Source organism: Antechinus flavipes, chromosome 2 (assembly GCF_016432865.1).
Source record: "Antechinus flavipes isolate AdamAnt ecotype Samford, QLD, Australia chromosome 2, AdamAnt_v2, whole genome shotgun sequence".
NCBI classification, from domain to species: domain Eukaryota; kingdom Metazoa; phylum Chordata; class Mammalia; order Dasyuromorphia; family Dasyuridae; genus Antechinus; species Antechinus flavipes.
This window is the reverse complement of record NC_067399.1, coordinates 619,709,140-619,721,209: the sequence shown is the minus strand read 5'-3', so window position 1 is coordinate 619,721,209 and position 12,070 is coordinate 619,709,140. Positions and strand designations below refer to the sequence as shown.

Sequence of the window (12,070 nt, the reverse complement as noted above, 5' to 3'; positions counted from 1 at the left end):
CACAGATTATAGTATAATCAGGTTATTGAACTAGAGGTGGAAGAGATGTGGTCACCTAGGCCCATTGACTCATTTTACAGACAAGAACACTGAGCACTGGAAAGTGATTCATTCAATTTGAATGCAGATCTCCTGGTTCTAAATCCAGAATCCTTTTTCACTGAACCATACTCACCAAGAACAAAGCTTCTTACACTGTGGGTCATGATCCATATGGAGCCACATAACTCAATGTGGGGGGATGAAAAATTATGATTTGTTATCAGTAAATGTTTTATTTGTATATCTATTTTATATACTTATATACCTAGGATTATGTGAAAATTTCTTGGGTAAAAAGAGTGGGAAAAGTTAAAGAAATTAGATGTATCTCAATATGTCAGATAAGGTTATTTCCTGACCCAACAAGATGACTTCCAGAGTGTCAGAAATTTGCCTATTACATCAAAGAAGGGAAACTTGTCATAGCCAGTCTAGTCCAAAGGCTCAGGAGCTAGGCAATGGTTTACTCAAGATAGCCAGAAATATTCTCCAGATTAGTAACAATGAAAAGATCCTCTGAGCAATCAGAACTTGTTACATCAACACAGCCAAATTGTTAGTCAAGCCAAGAGTCAAATAAATATAACAGAAGACAGAAGATTAAGGTGGAATGGCAGCAGAAATCAAAGAGATAAAATCATGAGTTAACCCTTGCACTCCTGCTGACTGATACCTGCTTTTAAATCTCTCTCTCTCTCTCTCTCTCTCTCTCTCTCTCTCTCTCTCTCTCACACACACACACACACACACACACACACACACACACACACACACATATCCTTCCAGGAATTCTATGTTTGCTCCCACACTGGTCTGGCAGCCAAGACAGCTACATTTGACCTTGTCTACTATTTGTAGCTCTCTACTAAATAAATGCTTTTTTTGTTGTTGTGGATTGTAATAAAACTTGTGCTATGGGATCATGTATCCTTTATTCCTTTTTATTTCTTTGCTATTATTTGAAGATAATTCTGAACCTTCCCATAATTAAAAATTGCAAACGGAAATTGGGGAAAGCATTAGATAAGCATCCCCACCATGGATCAATGCTTTATTATAATGAATGTGTTTGTGTAGCTCATTGAAACTATGAGCTATACTGTGCAGATTACCTACGATGGGGCAGATTATAGTTGAGTGTTCTGATAAAAAGTGATCCACTTGTTTTCAGACAGGCCTGGAGAGACTTGTATGAACTGATGCTAAGTGAAATGAGCAGAATCAGGAGATCATTGTACATGGCAGCAGCAAGACTATACGATAATCAGTTCAGATAGATGTGGTTCTCTTCAACAATAAGATGATTCAGGCCTGTTCCAATGGCCTTATGATCAAAAGAACCATCTATACTCAGAGAGAGATTTGCAGGAACTGAGAATGGTTCACAACATAGCATTCTCACTCTTTCTGTTGTTGTCACTTGCATTTTATTTTTTTCATCATTTTCTTTTCTGGTTTGATTTGATTTTTTTTTTACTGCAAGATAATTGTACATTAAATATGTGTGCATCTATTGCATTTAACATATATTTCTACCATATTTAACATATTGGACTACTTGCCATCTAGGGGAGAGGGTTGAGAGAAGGGGAGAAAAAATTGAAATACAAGGTTTTGCAAGGGTTGATGTTGCAGAATTATCTATGCATATGTTTTGAAAAAAAAAAATCCACTGCAAAAGTGTTTGCTTCTTGAACTTAGAGTTGAATATGGTTCAGATTTCTCTTGTTGCGAAATTCACACAAATTGAAGAAAGTAGGGGAAACTATCAGACCATAAGGGTATGATCTACATAATATCCCTTACGAACTAAAAGTGATGAATAGATTTAAGGGATTAGATCTGGTCAAGAGTGTGCCTGAAGACAGAGGTTAACAATATTGTAGCAAGGGAAAAAAATGCCCAAAGAACAAGAACAAGAACAAAGAAAGTCCAAAGAAACTTTGCAAATAGTTAAGGAAAGGAAAGCAAAAGAGGAAGGAGAAAATGTAAGATAAACCAAATGAATGCAGAATTCAAGGAGATATAATTTTTTTTCTTCAATGAGGATTTTTTTTTAGCAATGCAAAGAAATAGAAAAAATAATAGAATAAGAAAAATAAGAGATCTCTTTAAGAAAATTAGACATATCAAGAAAACATTTTATACAAAAAAAGGGCATGATAAAAGACAAAAATGGCGGGGAATTAACATAAATAGAAATAGATGAGATTAAGAAGAGGTGGCAAGAATACACAAAAGAACTATATGAGAAAGTTTAACATTATCAATAATCAATAATCAATAATGGTGTGGTTACTAATCTAGAGCCAGACATCATGGAGAAGAAAATTGAGCAGGTCTTAAAAGCATTGCTTAACAATAAGTCTAGTGTCAGCAGGATGAATACAGAGAGGCTTGGAGAGACTTACATGAACTGATGCTAAATGAAATGAGCAGAACCAGGAGATCATTATATATTTCAATAACGATACTGTATGAAGATGTATTCTGACATAAGTGGATTTCTTTGACAAAGAGAAGATCTAATTCTGTTTCAATTTATCAATGATGGACAGAAGCAGCTACACCCAAAGAAAGAACACTGGGAAATGAATGTTAACTGCATTTTTGTTTTTCTTTCTGGGTTGCTTCTACCTTCTGAATCCAATTCTTCCTGTGCAACAAGAGAACTGTTCGGTTCTGCACACAGATATTATATCTAGGATATACTGTGACATATTTAACATATATAGGACTGCTTGCCATCTGGGGGAGGGGGGAGAGGGAGGGAGAGGAAAAGTTGGAACAGAAGTGAGTGCAAGAGATAATGTAATTACCCAGACATGGGTTCTGTCAATAAAAAGTTATTATTATGAAAAAAAATTAGTCTAGTGGATATAATGGAATTCCAACTAAGATATTTAAAATCCTAAAAGATGATCTTTTTAAAAAGTTACACTCAATATGCCAGCAAATTTAGAAAACTTAACCATGGCTAATAAATTGGAGAAGATCAGTTTATGTTCCAATCTTAAAAGAGGGCAATGCTACAGAATTTTCAGATTGCTTTCATGTCACAGGCCAGCTAGCTTATGTGTAAGATTCTGCAAGCTAGATTTTGACAACATGCAAACCATGAGTTACCAAGAGAACAGGTTGGTTCTCAAAAGACAAAGGAAATAAGAGACCAAGTTTCCAACATTTGCTGCATCATAAAGAACGCATCTATTTCTGCTTCATTGACTACATTAAAAGCTTTGGTTGTGTGGATCACAACAAAATATGACAAGTCCTCAAAGAGATGGGAGATTACCAAATCACCTTACTCATCTATTGAGAAACCAAGAAGTGAACCAAGAAGCAACAGTTAGAGCCAAACATGGAACAATTGAATGGTTTAAAATTGGAAAAGGAACATAACAAAGCTATATATTTCCATCACTTTATTTAATTTTTATGCAGAATATACCAGATAAAATGCCAAACTGGATAAATCAAAAAGTGGAATTAAGTTGTCAAAAGAAATATCAACAATCTCAGATTTGTAAATGATACCACTCTGATGGCAAGAGGAATTAAGAAGCCTCTTGATAAGTGTGAAAGAGAACAGTGTAAACACTGTCTTGAAGCTTAACATTTAAAAAAAAAATTAAGATCTTGGCAATTTGTCCCATCACTCCTGGCAAACAGCGGGATAAGAATTGGAAACAGTGTCAAATTTTATATTCTTGGGCTCCAAGGTCACTGCAACTGATGACTGAAGTCATGAAATTAAAAGATGCTTGCTTCTTGGAAGGAAAGTTATGGCAAATATGGACAGCGTACTAAACAGCAGAGATATCACCTTGCTCATCAGATCTGTATAGTCAAAGCTATATTTTTTTTTGTTTCAGCATCAAAGTATGTCTATGATAGTTTGACTATAAAAGAAACTGAGCATTACAGAATTAATGCTTTCAAATTGTGGTGCTCAAGATGATTTTTAAGAGTCCTCTGGACAGCAAGATGATCAAATTAGTCAATACTTAGAGGAATTAATTCAGACTATTCACTGGAAAGTCAAATATTGAAACTGAAGCTTAAATATCTTAACCACTTAATTGAAGATGTAACTCAATGGGAAAAAAAACCACCTGATATTGGGAAATACTGAAGGCAAAAGGAAAAGGGGTTGGCAGAGGATAAAATGGATAGCATCATAGGAACAATGAATATGAACTTGGACAGACTTCCAGAAATAGTAGAAGATAGAAAGGTCTGGCATATCATGGTCCATGGTATCAAAAAGAGTCAGATGCTACTGAACAACTGAATAACAACAATAACAAATTAGATAACCAAGCTTTACAAGCTTATTAACCGTCCTCTAAAACTCTTGTCCTTTCTTTACCATACACATAGTTTTATTGAAATGATCATTTGACATCCCTCTTGATTGTTTTTCGAGGTTGAGTTAAACAACCTCCACCAAAAAAACTAAAAAAGTTCTCAGGATATGTGGTTACTTAATCAAATTACCCAGCATTCCAGCAGTGTTTGTTCCCTCTTTCCCTTGAAAAATGCTAAGTTATCACATAGGTCACCAGAGGAACATCCATTTATCCTCTAAGATAGATAGACCCAAGTTTGAGAACCTATATCTAATCCAGGTCACTTCCCTGTTGAGATAGAATGTACTAGCCTCCAGATAGCAAGAAACTTTTCAATGACATTTTTCTTTCTACAGTATCTGCCATTTTGTATTCCTATGATTTACAACACAATTTATTTTTAGATGGCATTCTTCACAGCAAATACTGCCACATGTGAGTCAGTTATGAAGGAGGGAGGCTTTAAAGTCAATCTGGAAGATATTTCTATTTTCTCCCTCCCTCTCACATTGTGAGAGACTTCTCATGCTTTATAAAAATAAATTGCATCAAGCCCAATTCCAGAAAAATCCAGATATTTAATGAATATTTTGTTCAAACAAAAGGGAGAAGTGAGCTTACCTCATTGCTCGAATGTAGACCATGTGATCAGCTGCCTCACACACTTGCAAAGCTTTATCCACACTGATGCCCTCCATCCACACTCCACAGATAGAAAGAATTTGATCCTTTGGCTGAAGGCTCCCTTCTGTGCTAGCTGGTGAACCTGGCACAATTTCCAGAACATAAATGCCCTGTACATCACCTTCAGATTTTCCTGTTAACTTCAACCCTGCATTAATGAAATGGGAAAGAAGTGAAATTCAAATTTGCAGAGCCACACTATGCTTGAATGGCACAGAAATAGGTATGTTGGAGAGGATTAAAAGTGCAAAAGGACTCTTCATACAGGAAGAAACCAAATAAAGAACAAAGCAGCACAGAATAGCAACCTTGGAGACACTTTAATGCACTGTCAGCCATCTTTGGTAAAAGTTGAGCATACGGGTAGAGAGTCTTTCCTTTGCTCAGAGGAACAAAATTTGCTTCTTTCTCAGTGTCTAGATATTTCTCTCTATAGTCACCCACTCACTACTCATGATATCCCCAGTTCCAAGAACACCAGATCCCTCTTCACAATTAACTTTAAGGATACAGTGACCCAATGCCATAGCAAAATAAAATGATAGGGAGAAGAATAATACTCTCAAATATACTAAACACAAATAGGGCCTTTGATTTTTCATTTATCCTCAAAACAGTCAAAGGAAATAGTAATGTCCAAGAAGGGCCTCATTCACACAAAAAGTCTTATGAAAAGCTGTTGAGAGATGGCCAAGAGAATCTGCCAAAAAGAGGCTTAAGGGACAGAAGGAGGAAGAAGAGTACAAACAGCAAATGAAAAGTTGTTGAAAATAAACAGATCTGGTTGTGAAAGTTGTTTTGGAGACTGCTTTCTCCGCTAGGGAGAATGCCCTATATATAAGAAATTGAGTTGCTTTCCTATGTCATAGCTGGATTCAGTTTTCCAGGCTCATATTCAAACAAATGACAGAGAACTTCTTCTAAGACATAATTCCCTTCACATTTCCTTGTTCTCCCCCTACTGTCTCATAAACAATTTTGAAACCTGTCCATTCACTTTACATTTAACTTTTCCTTTCTTTTTTCTTTACACTTGCATATAAATCTCCATGCTTCTCCAAAATACTAATCTATCTGAGTCTCAGGTTCTTTATGTGTAGAAAGACTAGAAAATGACAAGGGTCTGCCCCTGCTCTAATGTTCTCTGATTGTGTGATGCCATAGTGAAGGAGATTCACGTCATAGGATTACCCATGTTCAATTCAATACAACAAACAGGTGCAGCACACTGTCCTTGGTTCTGAAAGCTACAAAGATAAGATAAAGCTCTTACCCTCAGGAAGTTTATAATCTAGTGGGGGGTGGAATATACAAAATTTATAACTATAATACAGACTAGAACATGATAAAATGTTTTTATAGTCTGCAAATGAAAACAGCATGCAATTAAGTACATAGTAGGCTCTTAATAAATATTTATTCTTTAATTAATTGATTAATTAATCAATTCATTAATTCATCCTAATTGAAAGGATCAAGGAAAGTTTCATGGTACATATAACATTTGGACTGACTCTTAAAACTGATAGGTAGAAACCAAGAGTGAGAAATCATGGAAAGGGAAGCATGCAGTGGCACAAAGGTAGAGTATAATACCTATAGCTAGGAAATAAGCATTTATTAAATACCTACTATATGCTAGGCACTGTGCTAAACACTTTATAAATATCCCATTTCAACCTCACAACAGGTAGATGTTACTGTTATCCCATTTTGCAGTTGAAAAAAGTGAGGCAAACAGAAGTTAAATGATTTGCCCAGGCTCATACAGCTACAATATCTGAGGCCATGTTTGAACTCAAATCTTTCTGACTCCAGACCCAGGTTTTTGCCCCCTGTGCCACTTACAAGTCTATGTACTACCTAGCTGCCTAAAGTACCTAAACCACTGGGTTATTGTGAAACTCAGCAAGATAATACAATTCCAAGTACTGTGCAAATTTCAGAGTGCTTCAAAAATACCAATTATTGTTCATGTCAGAACTGGACAGAACCTTAGGTTTCATCTTAGAAGCTTTATTGATGTCATTTATTTAACATCACATTCATCTCCAAAGATATTTCCTTCATACCCCACTCCAGTTTTGAACCCTCGATTATTGATTTAATATCTTGCTTACAATAAAAGCCAAAATAGTGATTGCTTCCAACAACTTGTACTACTACTTACTAGTTTTCCCCTTTACTCCTGAGAGGAGAGAAGCATATGTTCTTTGGGGCCATTTTTCCAACTCCTAAATTTTACAAAGGAAGAAATTAAGGCCTAGATGGGATTGAGTGACTTGTCCAAGGTCCTAAGTTGATTATCTGTTAGAACTTTCTCCTTCAGTGAAAATTATCCACTATTTGTTTAAAGAGAGCCATGTGCAAAGTATTCTACTGAGCATTAAGGGACAGACTTTCAGCATATTAATGGTGTTAAGAGACAGGAATTAATAGAATAATACAAGACAAATTCCCTGCCCATGAGTTGTTTAACATGGAAAAGGAAATGTTTTTATTCAACAATGGGTAGAGAGAAGGAAGAGTTAAGAAGCGTCACTTATAATTTTGAAGAGACTGAGAAAAAGCCTGTGCCAAGCTGATCTGTTTGGAAGACAAAAGGAGGAGGCATTTTCCTGGCAAGTACAAATGTTAGCAAGAAACCTGGAAGTACTGAATGTCACAGCCTAAAAGAAAGCTTGGGGGAAAAGCCTGGGCTTACTTTTAAGCCCTGATCCAGAAGGGAGACTGAAGGAGTGGTGCTGAGCCTGGCTAGAGATAAATTCATCTGCCCAGTCTGAGTTATAGTGGAGAAATTATGGGAAAATCACACCCAAGAGATCCTTGGGCATACAAAGAAGGGAGGGTGGGAAGGGAAAGCATTCATCTTGAATTTACATCCACTCATTTCTCTTCCCGAATGAAAACAAACAGCTCAAATTCTCAGCCTCTTGGCAGCTCCAAAGTTATGATAACAGTGATAGATGTACTTCATTGCCTTATTCATTAACTGCCCTAACCTTCAAGCCCTGGAAATGGTGTACCAAAGAAGCAAATCCTAGTTCTGAGAATATGTGAAACCAGAACCCACAATTTTATACTGATTACTCCTCCTCATTTAAAAAATGGATGTCTTTTATCATGTTCTGCTTACATCACAATTATTTCCCAAGATGCTTCTCTCTACTGAATTGTCTCTTATGAAAAACAAAAAAACAAAAAAACAACCAATTAAGCAAAACTAATCTACAAAGTGTCCAAGTCTCAAAATATATATGACTTTTTTTTTTCATAGTTTGTTTTCTAAAAAAGGGGAGGGGTGCCTTTTTTAGGAGTGGGAGACTGGCAATGAATAAATAAATATCTCTGGACTTTTATTAAAACATTTCAACTTTAATTCCTGGATGTGTCACTTGCTAACTGTGCAAGTCTCTTAAGTGATCTCGCCAAGCCTCAGTTTACCCATCTATATTACAAAAAAAATGCCATTACTTGCTCTGTTAACCTCTTTTTTCTTTGAGGAAATCAGGCTTAAGTGACTTGCGCAGGGTCACACAGCTACTAAATGTCTGAAGCCAAATTTGAACTCAGGTATTATTGACTCTAGGGCTAATACTCTATTCCCTGGACCACCTAGCTGCCCCTCTATTTGTCTCTTAATAATCAGCAAATCTATTAACCTGGAGTTATAATAAAAGACTTGTGAAAACCATGAAGTGATATTAATTATATGTGAGTTGCTGTAATCATAATTATTGCTATTAACAAAATATTAATATGGAGAGGCTGTCAAACAACCTATAGGATTTTTTCCCATCTCTAATATAAATGATTCAGAAAATCAGAAATTAAATTATCTAGTGATGTTTACTGAGTTTTTTTATTTTTCATTTTGTTTTTTACCACCTATATTTGTGCACTTTGTGTTGTTCAGGAAGAGCAGGTGGAAAATAAGGATTTATATAACACCTGTGTCCCATACCTATGTATCAGGAACAGTGGTAAGAGCTTTAAATATATCATTTAATCCTTTCAGCAGTCCTGAGAGGCAGATATTGTAATCATTCTCATCTTACTGAGAAACCAGACATTGAATAACTTGCCCAAGCTCACACAGCTAGTAAGTTTCTGAGGCTAGATTCAGAACTTACTTACTCCAGGCTCAGTACCCAATGCACTGTATCACTTAGCCAGGTGAATGAGATCTGAGGCAGAATTTGAGTTCCTATCTTCCTGACTGCACCACTTAGTTATATCACCAAACAGATGCCAAGAACTAATTCTTTCCCCATTATCTTCCGATCACGAGGCCATGGATTTATGGGTTTATATTTGGAAAGAACCTCAGAAGTCATCTAGTATTCATTTTACAGATGAGAAAACTGAGGCCCAGAGAAATTAAGTGAATTGCCTGAGGTTATGTGAAAAATAACTGCTGGAGCCAAGATTTGAAACCAGGTCCTCTAACTAAATTGTTTCTATCCTATTTCTTCACCAAGGAGAAATTTAGCTGAGCAGTACCATCACTGAGTTCACCTTCACATATTTGGCCTAAGGAATAATAAGTTATCTCATGTCCTTATTGGCTTTTAAAGTTGAACAGCCAAATGAATTCAATGAGTTGCACTTGTCAAAGTTGTCCATTTAGGATTACAATCCCTATTGAAAGAGAAAAAGAAAGAAGAAGGAGGAGAAGGAGGAACATAAGGAGAAGAAAGAAGAGGAGAAGGAGGAAGAAGAAGAGAGAAAAAGAAGAAGGAGAAAGAGGAAGAGGAGAAGAAAAAGAAGGAGGAGGAAGAAGAAGAAGAGGAGAAGGAGAGGAGGAGGAGGAGGGGGAGAAGGAAGAAGAAGAGGAAGATGATGAAAAAGAGGAGGAAGAGGAGGAAATAATATTCATTGAATGTTTTAAGGTTTACAAAGCACTTAAACAAATTAACTCATTTGAATCTCACCACAACTCAGTCAGTCACTATTAATTTATTATCTCCACTTCAAAGGTAATGAAAATGAAACTCAGAGAGGATAACTGCCCACAGTCACAGAATTATTAAGTATCAGAGTCAGGATTCACACCTTGTTTTACCTAACTCCCAGTCTAGAATGTTTCCTGCTATCCCATGTTTCCTCTCTTGATATTTAGAAAAGGCACAATGCAGAAGAAGTAAGTGCTTTGCAAGCTGTCCTATGTTCTCCATTTGAGTTCACCTACCAAGCTGCCCATCACTATCTTTCACAAGGGCTATTTCAGGCACATCCTCTGGTCTGAGAAAAACTGAGAGGTCTTCCATGGGGTCAGTCACCGTGTTCAGGTCAGAAGAAGCATCAGGCAGGAGTACTTCAGTGTTACCATAGGAGATCCCATTTTCTTCGTTCCCCTAAAACAACAAGCATTTTTGAAAGAATGACCCATTCCATGCACTGAAAATATCCTGTTTTCAGGTTCCATAAAACTCAGTAATGGGCCTTGGTCTTTGAAACAGACCTAGTTCTTGACCCCTCTCATCCTCACCTACGAAGGTTCAATGGTTCTAATTCACTTCCTCAAATAAATCCCAAAGGACATTTTGCGACATCTCCTCTCACTCCCTGATCTTGTTCAAGCTCTGTGCTCATACTTGCCCTGCTTTGAATCCCTCACTCTAATCTCACATGAATAAACTTAGAATATATTCTTTCCACAACTGCTTTCTCCCCTTCTATATTCTATACTAGAACATTCTCCCAAACTTCCATTCAACATATGTCAGCCTTCAGGCAACTGTGGTCCTAAATGCCATTCTTTATTGCCCCCCCCCCCATGAAGCTATTTCCTCCTTTAGTTGCCCTCACATGGTGGAAAACAGGAAGAAATCTTTGCAGTACACACGTGTGCCTCTTTTTCTCTTAAATTATGTCACGTCCCAAGAACCTGACAAATGAATTTAGCCAAATGAATAATATATAGAAAATAGGTTACTGCAAAGAACGACGTGTATTGTAAGGGCTGGATGAATAATTGATATAGTCCAGACTTCTCCCCTCTATACTATTCCTGAGTTAATATAATGCACATGCAGATCATTCCACCATGTAGAACTTCTCGTTTCCCCTCTCACAGAAGGCGACCTCTCTCTCACACACACACACATACACATGCATGCACACATGCACATACAAGAGACACGTAAAGGTACTTAGGATATTTTTATACACTTTTAAGAACAGGCCAGTCCCTTTATGCCTTAAGAACATAGATAGAAAGAGGGAAAGGAATATGATTGCATGCATTAATAAAATTTCACTGTAATAATCTCTTTGAAAAAGATTATTCCATTAAAAAGCATGACAGCTCTAATATTGTGCAGACAAGCACAGACATGTGAATGTACTTGATATCTATACCTAACTGGTCTGGGATCAATGACTTCATCAGTGCAGGGGATTGGTGATATGGAAACACCTTCTATCCAACACAAAGGGAAACCTTATCTATAACTTGAAGTCTTAAGAGTTAAAAAGGGCATTAAAAAGTTAAGTTGTTTGCCCAAGTTCATGCAGTTTGATCTATTAAAGGTTAGACTTTAATCTAGGTCTTCCTGACTCCAAGAACTGTATTCTATTGAGTACAGCATGTTGCCTTTCCAATCTATGTATGTGTGTTTACTTGAAGTTTCAATTCCAATCACACATGCATTTTATTCATATTATTAATCCCCGGGGCCTCTAGTATCCCATTATCACATTGGGTCTGTTTTCTCCTTCGGGCTTCTAACAGTCACTTCATTAAGAATGACTTCTCTCCATAAGCAGTTCTCCAGTTTGCTTCATGGTTTCGAATCCATAATTAATCATTTCAGACTATGTCAAAGAGACCTGATTTTCCAATCAATGGCAGCCTAGCACATTCAAAGCCTCTGTTTCATGTACTCCATTAACTTGTTGCTTCATATTTCAGATAAGAGCTAGGTCTTTTATGCAGAGAGTGATTTGAATTACAAATCTTTACCCTCCATATGTGTCTGCCTGCCATA

The 12,070-nt window shown here is 36.7% G+C and overlaps 1 protein-coding gene across 2 annotated transcripts in view; it reads right to left on the bottom strand.

Moving 5' to 3' along the window:
- Positions 1-10,348, bottom strand: part of PTPN20 (protein tyrosine phosphatase non-receptor type 20) — a 159,612-nt gene extending 149,264 nt beyond the window's left edge. For both annotated transcript variants that reach the window (XM_051981907.1, XM_051981906.1), the window contains exons 1-2: positions 10,270-10,348; positions 5,016-5,226 (exon numbers count right to left, since the gene is read on the bottom strand). In XM_051981907.1, the coding sequence (XP_051837867.1) occupies positions 5,016-5,226; positions 10,270-10,348 (290 nt within the window). The remainder of the gene's footprint in view (positions 1-5,015; positions 5,227-10,269) is intronic.
- Between the last annotated feature and the right edge of the window lie 1,722 nt (positions 10,349-12,070).